The sequence below is a fragment of the Schistocerca nitens genome, chromosome 4, assembly GCF_023898315.1.
Source record: "Schistocerca nitens isolate TAMUIC-IGC-003100 chromosome 4, iqSchNite1.1, whole genome shotgun sequence".
NCBI classification, from domain to species: Eukaryota; Metazoa; Arthropoda; class Insecta; order Orthoptera; family Acrididae; genus Schistocerca; species Schistocerca nitens.
In genome coordinates this window covers 144,378,985-144,399,855 of record NC_064617.1, presented here as the reverse complement: position 1 = coordinate 144,399,855, position 20,871 = coordinate 144,378,985, and the positions used below count along the sequence as shown (strand labels likewise).

Sequence of the window (20,871 nt, the reverse complement as noted above, 5' to 3'; positions counted from 1 at the left end):
ATTGACTAGATAATACAGATCTAAGTTTTATTACCGCCAATATGGTCCAGAAGAAGTATAATTTCAAGGATTATTATGCGGAAAATAATAGATCTACAAGTATTTTTATAACAGCATTTACTACAGCAAATGACAGGCTTAAATAGTATAATATGCTAGATAAGCTAGGACAAGTAGTTATATATTTTGATACAGACAGTTTAATATATATCGATAATGGTGAAAATACTGTGGAAACAGGTTGTATGTTAGGTGAATGAACTGATGAATTAGGAGATAGTAAATGGATTACAAATTGAGGCTTTGACAGGGCCTAAAAGTTATTATGATAAAAATACAAAGATGAAAATAAAAGACTTCGCTTTAAACTATAAGAATATTCAAAGGCTGATTGGTAAATCTATGATAAGATTAATTAAGAATGAAGCGAAAGAAAAGATGTTGAATATTTTCAGATAACAAGAGATGTTAATACTACAAATTTAACTGACAGGGCTGCTAAGAAAGAATTCTCCTTTCAGCATGATAAAAGTGTTGTTCTAGAAAATTATGATACACTGCACTTGCTGCAGTTCACATAAAATAGTTTCAGTGACGGTACACTCCCTCTTTTCTCTACGCCCATACTCTTCACTCAAGTTACGGCTTGTCAAATGACAACGTGGATCTCATATCGTCATACAAGCAGCGCACAGCGCCAGATTGGAACTATTTTGTTTCGAGCGTCAATCGGTTCCGCATTACCGCTCTAGCATGTCTAGTAAGCTTCGCTGCCATACGGTGATTACAGTCCACACTGGACCTCCGTGACTAGCTGCACTTTAATTACAATCACCTTGTATTACACCAGTCTACCTGGAGCTTAAAGTTGGATTGGAGGAAGGCATGGGAGTCTTGGAGGACGTGGTGAGTAGCTAAGTAGGCTGTGGCAGACAGTGCAACACGGCCATAAAAGTTTCCAGAGTGGATTAATGAAAAATGCAGAAAGCTAATGCTTGTTTTAATGCTTCAGGTGTTCTACATAGTCTGGTTCCCACTTGAGAACAACGCACAAGCACGTGAAACTGTCATAAATATCCTTGCTTCTGACGTTGTTCAACTAGCACGTAACATTGGTGTGAATGTTGGTTATGTCATTAAAGTATTGTCCCTTCATGTGAATTTCTGCACTTTGTCGTGTTGAGGCGATAACGCCAAGCCTTGTTCAGAAACGACCTGTCCACGTTTTGCATTTCTGTCATGTCCAGACATCTTTATTTCTCCCTGCGAGTCAAGTTAAGTGGGACAAACTTTCATTATCCATTTTAAAAATAAAGATCATGCCAAAATTTAGGGTATTTCTAAGTCTTTGCAACGAACTGTACAGTCTACAGATAACGTCACGAGGAACAACATTTGTCAGAGATAAAATGTTCACTGATGCTTCTCAGTGACACTACGCCTCGTTACCATTCGCCAGCCCTGGGCCAATAAGATTTAACCGAACTAGTAGGGTCTACTAACGAAGTGTTCAGTATACCAGCTATTCCAGTAAGGAGTCATTTTCAACACGAAAAGCATAAAAATGAGTCTCTCTAAGAGGGGCAGATATTTTAGAAACGAATCAGCAATTTCAGTTTTGCTATCCCTACTATCTTACACCCGGATTAGATGACTGGATGACAGACAACATACACTGCATACGAATATCGCAGAATGCCTATACCCTGCAATCGCTCAGGAGCATAAGTAGTCTTTACGAACATATAGTGCCGATGGCCGACAAAAAGGTTCAGCAAATATTTTCACTCTAACAAAAGGTGATTGACACCCCTAGACGAGAAGTGTGTGTGTGTGTGTGTGTGCGTGTGTGTGTGTGTGTGTGTGTGTGTTATTGATTTGCATATTTATAATTTGAAAAATGCGTCATGAATGTGATAAGTGTAGAAGCCAAGTTGTATAAACTTCGAAGTGTTGTGGAGGGTGTCTTGAGGGAACAATCGAGGATTGGAACGCGTGACCAACGATGCTATATAGCACAGAAGATACAGGTGCCGCCGCCTGCCACTGGTCTACTCCTTGAGCAGTAAACGTGACTTTATTCGTTGACGGTTCTCCTCGCAATGTTGTTTGCTATTAAGTGATCGCGACTGATTGCCACCAGTGGAGAGGATGGAGCTATCTGACACATAGAAAGGCCTTGTCTCTTTTGAATGCCATGCTCTGTTGTCTCGGTAGATAACAGTTTCTTACATCGATTTTCATCTGCAGTTTGTTCTTCTCCTGGAATCCTCTAAAACCTGCAGCGGTTTTCGGTACACAGGAGAAAAATAAACTGCAAATGGAAACCCGTGTCCGATACTACCATCCAACAAAGCAACAAAGCATCATATTCATAGGAAACAAGGCCTTTATACAAAGCAGCTAGTTTTATTTTCTCCACTGGCGATTGTGGCAATCAGTTGCGGAAACACTAATTAACAAAGAACATTACGAGACACAGTACAGCATTTCTCAATGCTGTGTTGTTCGGAAATACTATTTCATGAGTCATGCTCGGATAGCCTAATGGTAGGGCGATTCCTCACGGTAATTGGGAAATTCAGGTTCGACTCCCGGTCTGGCACAAATCATCACTGAGATCATCGTATTGTACAGCTGATAGTTGTCCGAATTCGCAAATATTTCATGTTTTTCTCTTATAAAACTCCGTGACATTCCTCCTATGGTCCGTCAGCCTATGTCGCGTTGTTGGATAACTTTTACAGACACTGTTTCCTATCCGTGATTTGTTTCTCAAGGCTCCCTCTACAACCACTCGAAGTTGTCATAACTCATAACATTTCTAGCACACCCTGTATATCAGATCATTTTTTACGGGATAAGAGGGCGTAAAATACGAGCAATGGAAATTTAATAGTGGTAACTATTTATTTACAGCTCGTACAAAATAGATATGTCTTTCAAAGTTTTACTGACCTTCAAAGTAGTCACCAGCATTGTGTGTAACCAGTTGCCAGCGATGTGGAAGTCGTACGATACTCTTAGCAGTGTCAGCTGTGTTGACAGTTCGAGCGGCACGGTCAATTGCCCGACAAATTTGTAGCAGTTCTGAATGCCGTGAAGTATTTCCTTCAGTTTAGAAATCGAGTTGAACTCACGAGGGCTTAAGCCAGGGGAGTGCAGTAGGTGGTGTAGCACTTAGCAGCCCCATCAGTCAAACAAATCAGTAACAGCTTGCACTGTACATGCTTGAGCATCGTCCTGCAAAATGGTCAGTTTCTGCAGAAAATGTCATCACTTCTGTCTCTAAGCTGGTCGTACATTGTGTTCCAAAAATGAACAGCATAGAGACAGAAGTAATGACACTTTCTGCAGGACCTGACCATTATTTTGCAGGACAAAATAGTTATTTTTTAAGTTAGCATAGATTATAATTTCTTCTAATAAGTTGAGTAAAGCTCGTTTTTGATCTCGGTGCAGATTTTTTAAATCGGCTTTAATGCCATTCATAATGTGCCCAGTGACGACTACATGCTATTTTAACATTCTCTTTAAAGGCGTGTTTTTACATCACGAGAAAAAGGTCCTGCCCATTCAGCCAACGAAATCTTATCACAGCCTTTACAATTGAACTTGTACACTTCCGAGCTGAGAAATGTTAAGCAGCCACTATGCTCTTTTACCAGATACTCTTCCGTTGTGTCATTGCAGCGTACCTAGCAGCTCCCCATTGCTATCATTACAGGTGACAGTATTCGCTGAGTTGACAGAATTATCTGTGTAATTCGCTTCTTTTCATCTTCTTGTATGGTCTTTTAACTACATTAGCATAATACAGAGACACAATTATTGAACTACATGAAAAAAACCTAAATTAGTTACAGACTATGGCGCGCACGTACTTTAGTCAACATGTGAACGTCACCACAGATATTCGGATTTAGGTTATGACATGTTCGATATGTCTACCATCGTTGGCGATGATATAGCGCAGTATAGTCCCACAAAAAGGAGTCGCATGTGTTCACATCCGAAGAAGATGGCGGCCAATCGAGCCTTATGCCAGTAGCCTCTTGGTACCCGAGAGTGAGAACGCAGTCGGTAATGTGCTCCTCCAGGACATCAAACACTCTGCTGCACCGATGGGCTCGAGCTCCATCTTGCATGAAACACATCTTGTCGAAATCAGGGTCACTTTGGATAATGGGGATGAAACCATCTTCCAAAACCTTCACGTACCGTTCAGTACTCACTGTGCCATCAAGGAATATCGCTTCGATTATTCCATGGCTGGACATTGCACACCACACAGTCACTCGTTGAGAGTGAAGAGACTTCTCGATCGCGAAAAGCGGGTTCTCATTCCCCCAAATGCGCCAATTTTACTTATTGACAAACCCATTCACATGAAAATGGGTTTCGTCGCTAAAGCAAACCATACTGCGCATATTAATTCCCATCATACCCCGCAGCCAACCGTGCAGATTGAATGTCCTAACGCTAACTGTTCAGAAGTTATGACAATTTTATTTCATGTAGTTCAATAACTGCCATTCTATAGATATTATTAATTGTGACTTATATTAGATACTTCCTCGCTGATTTCCGTTTCTAGCAAAGCACTCTTAATACCTTATTGATCGCGGCTCAAAAGTACGCCATTTTGTACTCCCATCGATAGCTGGATTTTACGTTAATAGTGACATCAATCGTAGTAGCATATTATAGGATGCCGACACGTGTTTCGTTTTCTGCTTAGTTGCAGCCACATAAATGAAGTCATATGGTCCATTAATAAGAGTGATTGATTTATGTTCTCAACCTGTCGCTCTCCTCGCCCCAGGGGCCCCTTAACTTGCTAAGTGATTCTCCCCTTCTCCCCCCCCCCCCCAGCACCCATGCCCCTACCCCTCCTCCTCACCCAATCATCTGGGAAAAGGGCCACTTGTTCAGTTCTTAGCCACTTCTCCTCTCCTAGGAAATCCCCCAGCCTTCCCCTCCCCAATTTCCTCTTTCACTCCTCCACTTCCTCTCACCTTCTCCACTTGTGAATTTCTGAGCTACTGGAGAGGAAGATTGAAAGGTACAGTTTTTATTTATTTCTTTATTTTGAGTTTTGATAGGAAATTTGTTCTTAGTAGTGATAGCCTGCTGCTGGTTTGTCCTCCACACAAGCCGCTGCTCCCCAACCCCCCTTTTCACCACCCCCACCCCTACTTTTTCCGATTGCGCATGTTCCCCTCAAAGTTTGGAGACCGACTGCTCTAGTTCACAATACTGCCACCAGAGGGCATGCAAGACTGTCCTATAGTCACCCCTACCCACACAACCTTTCTGCCACCACTGCAAAAACTCTTGAACTGGTGTGAAAAAGCTAGAGTAGAAAATACTGACTTTTCGAGGGAAATATGTACAATTGAGAGCATACAGCTGAGGACTGCATCCATAGCCTCCTATATGGTGAATGGGAGGAGATGATAATGGGAGGGCAAAGGAATACTTTTCTGCAAATAACGATGATGTAGCAGGATGGACTGAGGACGCATTTCACAACTAACAGAGACTACAGCCTGTGCTGGAAAGGTTCATGTTTTTGGAAATGGCAAGTCAGTTCACAGTGCAGGAGACAACATTGCCCTATTCCACTACCACAGGCTGAATGAACCAGTGGTGCTCACCTTGGAGTGTGTGACTGAACTGAGGATGCCTGAAACAGGTTTGCTCCCCTCTTCTGATCGTGTGTGTGTAAACATTCACCTTGCTGTGTGCTCTAGTCTACAATACCATTCGAAATTGGTGGGTAAGCCATTGCCAGACAGAGTTGCCTCCTATTTATAAGTGTATAGTTGCTAGGGACATGTCCACAGATACATGGTAAGACGGGATAGAACAGAAAACTATCACTGAAGTGTAGCCGCCTACCAATCTATAAGTGAAATAGGTGCTAAGGAAATTTTACATACACACACACAAACACCCACCCACCCACACACACACACACAAACACACACACACATACATACATGGTAAGAAGGGATAGGTTTCCACAAGGAGAGGACGTTTAGTTGGGCTGAAAGAAGAAGCCGGTGCGAGTAATCGTCGAATCGCTCAATGTTTGAATAGGATCGATGCCACTACTCGACGGAGGTTGCAGGAATGGTTGAACCATGGCTGAACACTGTGTCAAGAAGGATATGGTCGACCTAGAGAGGCAACACAACGTGAGTACCGATAAGAGCCCCAGATTGATCATTATGCAACTGGTACTCCAATAAACACAACATCCATTAACAGGTGGCTCACAGGAATTGAGATGCGCTCCCAGCACCCCTTTCACCGACAGCCGTTGACATCTGTACTCCAAGAAACTCGTCTGCAGTGGTGTCGGGCACATTCGGCCCATAATCTCACTGACTGGAGTCATCGGTGGTCAATCCCACTTCGAACTGAACCCCAAAGACCAGCGAAGGCGTGTCTGGAGACGCCCCTGACTGCGGTGGGATACCAACCTGATTGTCGCCACTTAATTTTGTATCAGAACCCCTTTGGGTGTCATCCACGGCACACTTACACCACAGCAGTACGTTGGCGATATTATACATCCTCTTTCGTTGCCCTTCATGGCAAACCATCCTGAGCTCACATTTCAGCAAGATAGTTCCCGCAAGCACACAGCAAGAGTTTCTACTGCTTGTCTTCGTGCTTCGCAAACCCTACCTTGGCTAGCAAGGTCGCCCGTTCCGTTCCCAATTGAGAATTGTCTGGATCATTATGGACAAGGCTCTACAACCAGCCCAAGATTTTGACGATCTAATTCCCCAATCGAACAGAATTCGACACAATGTCCTTCAGGAGGGCATCCAGCATTCAATCAGTGCCAAGCCGAATAACGGCTTGTGCGAGGGCACTCCAGAAGAAATGCACACAACTTTTTTTTTTTTAAATCCATCTTTTATTCTACATGTTTGAAAGTTCTGCAGTGTGTAGATACATCCTTTAGGAACAATATTTTCATTTCTCCACATAATTTCCATCCCTCTCAACTGCCTTAGGCCACCTTGGAACCAGCGGCTGTATACCCGGACGGTAACATTCTGGACCAACCTGTTGGAACCACTGTTTGGCAGCGTCCACAAGGGAGTCATCATCTTCAAACCTTGTTCCCCGAAGAGACTCTTTCAGTTTCTCAAAGAGATGATAGTCACATGGAGGCAGGTCAGGACTGTAAGGCGGGTGTTTGAGTGTTGTCCATTCGAGTTTTGTGATCGATTCCATGGTTTTTTGACTGACATGTGGCCGTGAATTGTCGTGCAACAGCAAAACGTCTTGCTTTTGCCGATGTTGTCGAACACGACTCAGTCGAGCTTGAAGTTTCTTCATTGTCGTCACATATGCATCAGAATTTATAGTGGTTCCACTTGGCATGATGTCCACAAGCAAGAGTCCTTCGGAATCGAAAAACACCGTAGCCATAACTTTTCCTGCAGAAGGTGTGGTTTTGAATGTTTTTTTCTTGGGTGAATTTGCATGATGCCACTCCATTGATTGCCTCTTCGTCTCTGGTGAAAAATGATGGAGCCATGTTTCATCACCTGTCACAATCCTTCCAAGAAATTCACCTCCACCATTCTCGTACTGTTCCAAAAGTTCGCTGCATACCGGTTTTCTTGTTTCTTTGTGAGCCACTGTCGACATCCTGGGAACCCACCTGGCAAAAACCTTTTTTAACGCCAACATATTCAGTATTCTGCAAACACTTCCTTCCCCTATCCCAACGGAGCGTGACAATTCGTTCACTGTGATGCGTCTGTCAGCAGTCACCAATTCGTTAACTCTCTGCACATTGTCTGGAGTGTATGCTGTACGAGCCCTGCCGCTGCGAGGACAATCCTCAATATTGCCGTGTCCGCTTTCATCACGTAACCTGCTTGCCGACCGACTAACTGTACTGCGATCGACAGCATCATCTCCGTACACCTTTTTCAACCTCATGTGGATGTTTCCCACTGTTTCGTTTTCAGATCACAGGAATTCTATGACAGCACGTTGCTTCTGACGGAAGTCAAGTATAGCAGCCATCTTGAAGACATGCTGTGACGGCGCCACTCACGGGAACAGGTTGAACTAAGTTTGAAAGCAAGCGGGAAGGATGTATCTACACACTGTAAAGCTTTCACACATGCAGGATGAAAACTGTATTTTTACAAAAATAGTGTGCATTTCTTTTGGTGTGACCCTCGTATATTAGACAGAGGTGGACCGCATTAGTAGCTTTCTTAATTTTTGGAGCTATTTCTCTTGAACAAATCATCCAGTTTGTCCTGAAATTGTAACCATTTACTTGTCTTTTAATGACCGTCAAATCTACAGATATCCGTCCCATTCAAATAACTGCTTCGCAGTGTGTCATTTAGTATTTTGTCTTGGCGTATACTCTGGCTGAGGAACAACCTTTGTTGAGCTGAAACGGCGACGAAGGAAGAAGACGAGTGACTGCGTGTTTTGCGTTGCAGGAGACGTGGTCCCTGGTGCCGCCCGTGGTGTCTGAGGTGGAACACGACCCGCACGTGCTGCACGAGTGTGCGTACAACGTGCGTGTGGAGTCCGGCCCGTACGGCGGGCCTAGTGCTGCGGAGCTCAACTACACCGTGCCTGGTGAGTCGGCCCCTACCTGCCACGCCACCTGGCCATTTGTCTCCAGCAAGCCGTAACTTTCGACACCACCTGCCGACTTGGTCCAGAGACGTCAGAACAGGCTCCGAAATGGAATGCATGATCTGCAAATTATGACCGATGACATCATCACCTGTTCACGTGACACCACAATATAAATATAAAATACGGAATATTATCAGTTAGGAAGAATACGTATTGAAGCTTATGCGTCAGCCGCAGGAAATAGGAGGTAATGGACGGCCACAAACTGAAATCTAAAATAACAACAATAAAACTACGGAAATGCAAGGTGCTTCAAAAAGACTGACCTGATTTCAAAACTCCCTGTTTGTTGATCGAAACATAATACAAACATGGGATCAATGGCAAAACACAAAATTTTTATGTTTCAACTATGCTGTTACAAAAATGTATGAGACAGGTGAAATACCCTCAGGCTTTAAGAAGAATATACTAATTCCAATCCCAAAGAAAGCAGGTGTTGACAGATGTGAAAATTACCAAACTGTCAGTTTAATAAGCCACGGGTGCAAAATACAAACACGAATTCTTTACAGACGAATGGTAAAAGAGGTAGAAGCCGACCTCGGGGAGATCAGTTTGGATTTCGTAGAAATGTTGGAACACGTGGGGCATTACTGACCCTACGATTTATCTTAGAAAATAGATTAAGGAAAGGCAAACCTACGTTTCTAGCATTTGTATAGAGAAAGCTTTTGACAACGTTGACTGGAATACTCTCTTTCAAATTCTGAAGGTGGCAGGGGTAAAATAGAGGGAGCGAAAGGCTATTTACAATTTGTACAGAAACCAGATTGCAGTTATAAGAGTCGAGGGACATGAAACTTAAGCAGTGGTTGGGAATGGAGTGAGACAGGGTTGTAGCCTATCCCCGATGTTACTCAATCTGTATATTGAGCAAGCAGCAAAGGAATCAACAGAAAAATTCGGAGTAGGAATTAAAATCCATGGAGAAGAAATAAAAATTTTGAGGTTCGCCGATGACATTGTAATTCTGTCAGAGACAGCAAAGGACTTGGAAGAGCAGTTGAACGGAATGGACAGTATCTTGAAAGGAGGGTATAAGATGAACATCAACAAAAGCAAAACGAGGATAATGGAATGTAGTCGAATTAAATCAGGTGATGCTGAGGGAATTAGATTAGAAAATGAGACACTTAAAGTAGTAAAGGAGTTTTGATATTTGGGGAGCAAAATAACTGATGATGGTCGAAGTAGAGAGGATATAAAACGTAGACTGGCAATGGCAAGGAAAGCGTTTCTGAAGAAGAGAAATTTGTTAACATCGAGTACAGATTTAAGTGTCAGGAAGTCGTTTCTGAAAGTATTTGTATGGAGTGTAGCTTGTCTGGAAGTGAAACGTGGACGATAAATAGTTTAGACAAGACGAGAATAGAAGCTTTCGAGATGTGGTGCTACAGAAGAATGCTGAAGATTAGATGGATAGATCACATAACTAATGAGGAGGTATGGAATAGAATTGGGGAGAAGTTTGTGGCACAACTTGACTAGAAGAAGGGATCGGTTGGTAGGGCATATTCTGAGGCATCAAGGGATCACGAATTTAGTATTGGAGGGAAGCGTGGAGGGTAAAAATCGTAGAGGGAGACCAAGAGATGAATACACTAAACAGATTCCGAAGGTTGCAGTAGGTACTGGGAGACGAAGAAGCTTGCACAAGAAAGAGTAGCATATAGAGCTGCATCAAACCAGTCTCAGGACTGAAGACCACAACAACAATTACAAATGTTCTACGTGCCCACCAGCAGCAGCACGGACAACACCTAGAGGACAGATAAATTCGTCATAAACTTTACATTATATACCTGATTTTACAGACGTTATGGAAGCTGTTATTCTCTTGTCCACTTCTTGCATGTCACCAGGTAAAGGCGAAACGAAGACCCTTTCCTTCACATATCCCTGCAAGAAAAATTGCGTTGGGTCATATCTGGCGATTTTGGACGCCAAGAATGCGGGGTAGTGTCTCGGGGTCTCCGACGCCCTATCCAGCATTGAGAAAAAGTGTCATTGTACCGGTGTGATGAAGCTGCATGCTGTTCTCAAATGAAGTCTTTAGAGTCCTCCTGAAGTTGTGGAAAAAGCCAATTCTGCAGCGCTTGAAGACAGTTCATTCAGGTCACTGTGTTTTCCTAAATATATAAGGGACTGTACACTTTTTCATGTGAAATGGCACACGAAACTATCACTTGAGGTAAGATTCTTTCGTGATGAATAATGTCTAAAGGGTTATGGAGTCCCCATATGCTTTACAACTAGCTTGAAATGTTGCTTCATCACTGAAAATTAACCGTGGTAAAAATGTATGGTCTTCCATGTCCTCTAGCAGAGCACTGCTGAAGTCAATCCGCTTCCTTTTATCACCAACCCTAAGAGCTTGCACTAATTGTACTCTGTATGGTTTGCAGACCAAACGACGCCTTAACACTCGTCACACAGTCGTATGAGGCATTGCCACTTCTTTGCATGCGCGGCGAGTAGACTTTCGTGGATTCTGCGTAAACATTTGCCGAATTCAAAAATGGCTCTGAGCACTATGGGACTTAACATCTATGGTCATCAGTCCCCTAGAACTTAGAACTACTTAAACCTAACCAACCTAAGGACATCACACAACACCCAGTCATCACGAGGCAGAGAAAATCCCCGACCCCGCCGGGAATCGAACCCGGGAACCCGGGCGTGGGAAGTGCGAACGCTGGCGCACGTTGCCAAATTCTTTCCACTATGTCATCAGAAGCGTGAGGTCGATATGGACTCTTACTTTTGCACAAGCATCCTGTCTCTTCCAACTGGCGATAACATCGACAAATGTTTTTGGGTGCAAGCAGATACATTGTGTAAAGTTAATAACGGATTTAGCTATCGTCTAGATGATGTTCGTGCTGCTGCTAGTGGACACAAAGAGAGTTTTTAATAGCATAGTTACAACTTTACGATTTTGTTCGTATTTTGCAGTCCATCCCATGTTTCTAGCATGTCTTCTTCAATAAATATTGTGTTTCGAAATCAGGTCATGTTTTTGAAACAACTAAGTAAACACGATACAAGGTTTCAGAGACGCAGAAAACTACAACATTAGCTTGAATCTACTACAACTGGAATCCAAAAATAAGCTTGACCTATTGAAAAGCCGTATACCAGTACGGAAGAAACCGATACCAATATAGGCAACAAAAAATCGTGGCAGTTAACGAAACGTGGTATCGGAAATATTACCTGACCTGTGTTATATAGTTCAATTAAAAAGCTGAATACAGAAATCCAGAAACCCGCACTAATACATGAAGCTAAAAAACGATACCAATACCAATGAGAATGAAGAGGAAATCGCGATAGTAGCCGTCGGATTTTACCAGTGACGTACTGAACAAGCGGAAAATGCCGCAAAAGAGATAACTATAACGTCTTATCATTGAGAATATTTTGAAACGTAAATGACACAGACGGTAAAATTCAGTGTATTTACTTCGTCGGAGAAAGAAAATAGTACTAATTACTATTATATTGGTCACATATCAATAAAACAAAAATTTTTCGATTAATGAAACTAAAAACGGATCGCATATCATAAAAACAAATACTGTAATTGCAGTAGGCATGACTACATACAGTAGGAACTAAAAAAAATAGTTATCGTAAATAATTCGTGGCCAGAATATAAATAGATTTAGAATTGTAATTCCTTCCTAAATAGAAAAGGCAGTCTTATTTCTCATACGCAACACAGATTAAAAGTATGAAAACTCTTGGAACCACCGTTATTATACCTGCATTCTCGAAACCAACGAAAATATGACAACAGCGCTTAAAAAATAGTGCCATTACAGCAGTTATCTCATTGGTCAAAGTCAACGATTTGTATCGCAAATACCTCTTGGCCTAGAAGTGCAGCGTGACATCAGGAGGAAATAAAGCTAAGAAATATACCACACAAATTCAGTCTCGATCTCTCAACCCACGTAGCAAACCGAGCACTAATTTTGGTTTCCTTGCAATGATGGACATAAGATCCGGATCCTAAACATTGCTATGCGCTTCACAAGTATACGAAATGGACTGCAGTTAAATTAATATTTGTTATTCGTTTGTTGGGTTTTCCTTTACAGTTTATTATTCGGGTAGTAAATTAGGCTCGATGCCAGTGTGGCAAGTCTCACGAGTACTTCATACAAAGCAAAAGTCTTTTATGTGACTACGTAAAATTGCTCAGCGTAGCCTTTTCGCTCTTCAGTCTGAGCATACAATCATCTTCAGCCGATACTTCAGTGGGCTTTAGGAGGAAACGATGCTTGGTAAATATCGCCGGCAACTCTTAGCAAGTAATTGTCTCACCCGACGATGGCGGCCAGGTCAAAGCAATTCTATGATTCGACTGCAGATCCGACGGATTATTACCAACAGTATTTTATAGTGCAGACCATGACACTACATTTGTTGTGGAATATCCTCCATCATTTCTTTTCCTAAATAAATATCCACGTTGTTTCTTACACATATTCAGAACACGTGAAAAGAAACTGTCAGCACTGCAACAAAAAGCCATAATTGAACGTTGATGTTGCCATATTATGAATGTATGCAATTTTGTGAAATATTTAAAATCACAGTAACTGCATGAAAGTGTCTTGGATTCATCTGTTAATTTGCACATTAGTAAGCAAACATCAGTCCTTATTTTGGTTTACTAAATATACTTCCACATTAGTCAAGAATTTTCAACACCGAAACCCAATGACCGACGTAGGTTATTTTCAGAATCGCGAATAATTGACCCGAGATGCATTCGCCTTTGTACCTAAAATTTCACTATGGTCTGTATGTTTTCTACGTTTCCAATACATGTTAGTTACAACAAGTGCGTAATTATTTTCTTATATTACGAAATACGTAATTTTTGAAGTACCTATTTATATTTAAAGTTTTCAGGTCAAGAGAATCAAGTAAAATATGTCCTTCCGACGATAATCTTATGTAGAATCAGTTACAATTCATGCATTCCCCACTCATTCTATATTGCATACATCAAAAAACACTAAAAAGCTTCCTTGTCACAGAAAAAAGCACTTAAAAATGCAGCAATTATCAAATTGTTGACTCAGTTGAATAGAGTGGGGGAGCAGATTCACATATTCAATATGAAACGGACGGTAAAGTCACTTTGCTATATGTGATGGAAGATACACAATCTAGAAGAATCATTTTCCCTCTTCTCATTACATGCACGGATGCTACAGGAAAGACCACTCTGTGTCTAAGCCAGAATGTGTTTTTCTCGTAGTGGACACATTGAAAGATGTATGTTCAAACGAAGCAATACGTTACTTGATTTGTTTTGCAAATTGCGGGTAAGGTTCTCTTTCAGGCACAAAACATTTGTTATACCATATTCCACGGCAGTTTTCTGAGAGTTTCTGCTAGATTCTCATGGTGTCCAAATGGACACGCGACGAAGTACTGCCATGCACAAAAGTATCCGAACGATCGGTCTTCGACAGGCCCATTTTCCTGCCACCCACATAATAAAGCTGTCATGCAGGTGTTACCGTGGTATGACATTAGGGAAAAGTTTCCCATATGGTAATGGATGGAGATTTAAGTTAACACTTCGGTAATATTCGTTCAGGACGCTGAGACACAATTAACTTTTTTGTGAATAAGAGCTTTTGCCAGAATATCTGTACTCCTGAACTTTTACGACAATTCGAAGTATTCATACTATGTAAAAGATGTGCCCCCTTCCAGCATTGTTTCGGTCCCATCCTTCTCAGTTTCGAATGTTCAAAAATTGTCCGAACTGTTGTGCCCCAGAACGATATTCTGGGCGAAAGTGAAAATTTTTTGCAGTTTTATTCTAGCCGGCGACAGCACTAGAGTTGAGGCCAATGCACGTCAGTACGCAATATCTAGACTGGAATGCCAGCATAGAATAGGACCGTTGCTATTCACAATATGTATAAATGACCTCGTGGGTAACATCGGAAGTTCACTGAGGCTTTTTTTGGATGATCCCGTAGTATATCTAGAGGTTGTAACAATGGAAAATTGTACTGAAATGCAGGAGGATCTGCAACGAATAGACGCATGGTGCAGGGAATGGCAATTGAATCTCAATGTAGACAAGTGTAATGTGCTGTGAATACATAGAAAGAAAGATCGTTATCATTTAGCTACGATATAGCAGGTCAGCAACTGGAAGCAGTTAATTCCATAAATTATCTGGGAGTAGGCATTAGGAGTGATTTAAAATGGAATGACCATATAAAATAAATCGTCGGTAAAGCAGATGCCAGACAGAGATTCATTGGAAGAATCCTAAGGAAATGAAGTCTGAAAAGAAAGGAAGTAGGTTACAGTACACTTGTTCGCCCACTGCTTGAATACTGCTCACCGGTGTGGGATCCGTACCAGATAGGGTTGATAGAAGAGATAGAGAAGATCCAACGGAGGGTAGCGCGCTTCGTTACAGGATCATTTAGTAATCATGAAAGCCTTACGGAGATGATAGATAAACTCCAGTGAAAGACTCTGCAGGAGAGACGCTCAGTAGCTCGGCACAGGCTTTTGTTTAAGTTTCGAGAACATACCTTCACCGAGGAGTATACCTCGCGAAGAGACCATGAGGATAAAATCAGAGAGATTAGAGGCCACACAGAGGCATACGGACAATCTTTCTTTCCACGAACAATACGAGACTGGAATAGAAGGGAGAACCGATAGAGGTACTCAAGGTGCCATCCGCCACGCACCGTCGGGTGCCTTGCGGGCTATGGATGTAGATGCAGATGTAGAACAGCTGATATCGCATGTAGCATGAGTACGTGACCGAATTTACGCCACACACCACCCGAGCCGGAGAATCAAGGTGCTGGTGCGACAGAATGACCTAACAGAGAAGGGAGCGCAACGTCATTCTGTCGATCATGCACAATGAAATAACAACGCATAAGTCATACACAAGAGTGGCTTTGAACACAGAGACGCTGCAGAAATAACTAAACTGGAAGTCTGAAGCGAAAAGTTGTGACACTGTGGCAAAATGTGAAGCGGAGCGCTGAGTGATCCAGAAACGTAGGGTACATTTTGTATTTGTTGCCACTGATTAATGTTATTGACATAGACAGACCAGTGCGACAACTCTGACTTCCAATGCCCGCTCCTCAGTTTGTATTTAACCAGTGATGCTCCATCCGTGGCCTGCCTAGACGACAGTCAGTCTGGGCTGGAGGACTTGGTTGCCGTCACCAGTTGCAGTAACGGAGTGTAAATGAGGCTGAATTTGAGGACAGGAAGGCATTCGATTCGGGGACTTGATCATCGCTGAGTAGCGACAACACGCTGCTAGAGCAATACTGGACTGTGAAGCGACTGGGCAGTGCCAGCAGCAGTCTCTGGTTCGAGACCAGGTCTCGTCTGCTGACTGACTGGGTCCTTCACAGGACTTGGTGCCAAGTCCCGCTGGCCTTCTATCTGTACCTGCCGCCGCCGATGCTCAGGCCAAGGCGGGGGGGGGGGGGGGGGCGGGGGGGATCGGTGGGAAGGGCTCAGCGTCATAGCGCCAGCTGCCTTCTGTCTGAGGCGTGTGGGTCGAGACTCAAAGCTGCACCGCCCAAGCCTCACAAGGAAAGGTGTACCTGCTTCATGTAGAGTTCAAGTTATAAGAAAGTTTTATTGTTAACTTGTCCACATCGTTTCACTGTATCCCTGCCACCTACGGCATCATCACACATGTACGAGTCCCTACAGAGGTACCAGTACACGGTGGTCCGTACACAGTGGTCCGTACACAGTGGTCCGTACACAGTGGTCCGTGTGGTGTCACCGCTAGACACCACACTTGCTAGGTGGTAACTTAAATCGGCCGCGGTCCTGTAGTACATGTCGGACCCGCGTGTCGCCACTGTGTATTCGCAAACGTAGCGCCACCACAGGGCAGGTCACAAGACACGGACATGACCTCGCCCCAGTTGTACGGACGACATAGCTTGCGACCACACGTATCACGTCTTCCTCTCATTTGCCGAGAGACAGATTAAATAGCCTTCAGCTAGTCCATCGCTACTACCTAGCAAGGCGCCATGTGTATCCTTGCTAATTGCTTACTACTATGCAAGAGATGTATTTCAACAAGAACAAGACTACATTAAAGTTAAGTATATTAAAATCTCTCTTCTTTTCTTTATAGTTTTCATCCAGTCTCCTGTTTCAGAATTTACGCCCGTCTGCGTTAGTTTCGCGTGCACCTAGCCACTCATTGTGTCGAGACCTTAGGGAATCGACACAACAATATTTTGGCGCCGAGGAGTGGTGCCGCGCCCACGTTGCAGTCTTTGTGTTATACTTGCTCTAATTTGCTTGTGTCATGGCTTCGCCGCATTCTCCAGATGTACTGTCCGAATTTTTTCGCTTGCAGAATCAGCAGACGCAGGCGTTATTGGAAGCCCTTGGACAGCTCGTCCAGGGTCAACGTGCGCTGCAAACCGATGCGGCGGCAGCCGCTTCTTCGCTACCGCAGCCACACAACGCTGTCGCACCGCCATTTCGGCCCTTTGAAGCCACAACCGAAAGCTGGACTGAGTGGGCCGATCAGTTCCGGTTCCACCTCACAGCTTATGGAATTCAAGGTAAAGAGCGGCAGCCGTTTTTGCTTTCTTGTGTAGGTGTGTCTACCTACCGTGTGATAGTGAAATTGTTTCCCCGACGCGACGTAGCAACTCTGACCTACGAGGAAATTTTGTCGGCTTTAGATGCCTATTTCAAAGAAACAGTAAATGTAGTTGCCAAACGGTATACGTTTTTTCGTACAAAACGTACGGCCGGTCAGACTAATAGGGAGTGGGTAGCAACTTTGCAAGGCCTTACTAGAGACTGCGCGTTTGCCTGTGAATGTGGCCTCCCATATTCAGATACTATGGTGCGTGATGCAATTGCACAGAACGTTTCTGATGTTCGCATAAGGGAACAGATTTTGAAGCTAGTTAATCCCTCCCTGCAACAAGTGATAGACATATTGGACAGGCAAGACACACTTGACTTTGCTCAGGCATCATTTGAAACTTCGCCAGCCGTGTGTCACATTAATCGGCCCGCCCGGCCCGCTGCACGGGACGCTAAGCGGCCCTCGCGCCCGACTTCGCAGCGGCCGCCTAGCTTGCAACCACGTGCGCCGCGTAAGCAAGCAAATGCAGTGAAATCTTGCCCGCGGTGTGCAACTAGACATTCGCGTGAAAATTGCCCGTCACGCCAAGCTATTTGCTTTTACTGTCAAAAGAAAGGCCATGTACAAAGTGTTTGCCAGAAAAAGCTTAGATCAGACACTCGCAATAATTCCAGGCCTTTTGCTTCGCGCCGGAATCGAACCCAGGACAATCAGGCTCGTGGACCTTCGCCCATGGACATTCATGTAGTTCATGCCCACCCGTCCAGTGACACTTTAGCTGACAGTGACTGTGTTCGTCCCACCCACAGTGTGCGTCGCCGTCGCCGGAAATCCCGTAAAGTTGCAAGTGCTTCTGTACCTGTATCAGTTCAAATTGCACGAGACAGTCGCTCTTGTCGTCAACAAGACAATAAACTTTTTGTGGACTTAGACTTTGCAGGAAAAGTGATCCCATTCCAGCTCGATACCGGAGCTGCTGTTTCATTGCTCAATCACGACACGTACAAACAACTGGGCGCCCCGCCATTGCGTGCCGCACATGTTACGTTAACTAGTTACTCAGGACAGCCGATCCCTGTGTTAGGACAGTGCAGCCTTATTGCAACATACAAGGGACAGACGAAACTTGTGTCATTTTATGTTCTTCGTTCCTCTAGTGCAGTGAACTTGTTTGGCTTAGATTTGTTTCAATTGTTTAATATGTCTATTGTAAATCAGGTCCTATCAGTGAATCAGACTGTGCCTTCCGCCAGTGTTTCTAGTCTTTGTGAAGAATTTGCAGACATTTTTGCACCGGGCCTTGGTTGCGCTAAGAACTATGAAGCGCATTTGGAACTGAAAGACAACGCGCAACCAAAATTTTTCAGAGCGCGCAATGTTCCCCACGCATTGCGTGATGAGGTCGCAAAAACATTAGCCGAATTAGAATCTCAAGGTGTAATTGAACGTGTGCAGGCTTCTCTCTGGGCCTCACCCTTAGTCATTTTGCCAAAACCTTCCGGAAAACTGAGACTTTGCGTGGACTTCAAGGCCACTGTGAATCCACAACTTGTGACTGCTACTTTTCCTTTGCCCCGTCCGGAAGATCTTTTTGACAAACTGTGCCCGGGAAAGTATTTTTCAAAATTGGACCTAGCAGATGCGTACTTGCAAATACCTGTGGACGAAGAATCCCAGCGCGTCTTAGTGGTTAACACGCATCTTGGCTTGTATCGCTTCAAAAGACTGCCATTCGGGTGTGCATCCGCCCCTGCTTTATTTCAGCAATATTTACAAACTATTTGTGCGTCGGTCCCTACGGCTGCGAACTATCTGGACGATATTGTAATCTCAGGAAAGACAGAAGCAGAACATTTGCAAAATCTCCGAACATTATTTCAGGTATTGCGACAAAATGGTCTTCGCTTGAGGAAGGACAAATGTGTGTTCTTTGCTCGGGACTTACCGTACCTGGGCCATGTCCTTAACGCCCAAGGTATACATCCGAGTCCAGAGCACCTTCGTGCCATTCAGGACTTGCCGTCACCGCAGAACTTAAAACAGCTCCAGAGTGTGCTGGGTAAGGTAAATTATTATCATCGGTTTGTGCGCAATGCTTCTTCCATTTCAGCTCCGCTTCATCGCTTACGCCGTAAAGGTGTTCCGTTCGTCTGGACAACGGAATGCGAACGCGCCTTTCGCCAGTTGAAATCGGCGTTACTTTCAAATACTTGCCTTACGCCCTTCGATCCCCGAAAACCCCTTTTGTTGATGGTAGATGCCTCGGATTTCGGGATCGGTGCTGTGCTTGCGCACAAGGATGGCTCGCATGATCGCCCTATTGCCTTTGCGTCCAAATTGCTCTCATCTGCGCAAAGAAATTATTCCCAAATAGAGAAGGAAGCTTTGGCTCTTGTGTTTGGTGTAACAAAGTTTCACGATTTCTTGTATGGTCGTCACTTTACCATCATCACGGACCACAAACCGTTGACATCGCTTTTCCCTCCGAACAAGCCTGTACCTCCACGTACAGCGCAGAAATTCATTCGCTGGTCACTTTTTCTCTCGCAGTACCGCTACGATATCTTGTATCGGTCCACTGCTAAGCACGGCAACGCTGATGCGTTGTCCCGTTTGCCTGTTGCTGAGGATAAAGCATTCGATTCTTCCGAACTTGCTTGCATGTTCATTGATTCGGAAACCGATGACGTGGTCGCATCGTTTCCGATTGATTTTCGTCGTGTAGCTACTGCCACAGCTGCTGACCCTGTCCTTGCTTCCGTTTTGCGTTTTGTTGCTACGCAATGGCCCTTGTCAAAGTCACGGATCGAGGATCCTTTGGTTCGCCGTTTTTTTGCTCACAAGGAGAGACTTTTTGTCCGACGTGGTGTTTTGTTGTTGCGTTCCGATAATGATCAATCCCGAGTCGTGGTCCCACGTTCGTTACAGTCCTCTGTCTTACGGCTTCTTCACCAAGGACATTGGGGTATAGTGCGAACGAAACAACTTGCTCGACAGCACTGTACTTGGTTCGGAATCGATGCTGCGATTACGAATATGTGCTCCTCTTGCGTGGCGTGTGCCGAACAACAATCCGCACCGCCGCGGAAATTCTTTGCATGGCCGAAAGCCACTTCCCCTTGGCAACGCTTGCACATCGATTTTGCTGGTCCGTTCTGGAATGCTCGATGGTTGGTTGTGGTCGATGCTTTCAGTAATTTTCCTTTTGTTGTCCGGATGTCTTCCACGACGTCTTCTGCCACCATCCAAGCCTTGTCTGCTATCTTTTGCCTTGAAGGTCTTCCGCAGACTATTGTTTCCGACAATGGCCCACAATTCATGTCCGCAGAATTTCAGTCGTTCTGCAAGGCCAATGGTATTCAACATCTGACATCCGCGCCGTTTTCGCCTCAGTCAAACGGTGCCGCGGAACGATTGGTCCGGACTTTCAAGTCACAGATGTTGAAGTTGAAAGAGTCGCATTCTCGGGAGGACGCTTTGTTGCTCTTTTTGTCCTCATATCGCTCTCAGCC

The 20,871-nt window shown here is 44.0% G+C and overlaps 1 protein-coding gene across 6 annotated transcripts in view; it reads left to right on the top strand.

Annotated features, from left to right (window-relative positions):
• The window catches only part of LOC126252976 (uncharacterized), an 802,035-nt gene that overhangs the window by 626,504 nt on the left and 154,660 nt on the right, over positions 1–20,871 (top strand). For all 6 annotated transcript variants that reach the window (XM_049954000.1, XM_049954001.1, XM_049953997.1 and 3 more), the window contains exon 5: positions 8,496–8,637. In XM_049954000.1, the coding sequence (XP_049809957.1) occupies positions 8,496–8,637 (142 nt within the window). The remainder of the gene's footprint in view (positions 1–8,495; positions 8,638–20,871) is intronic.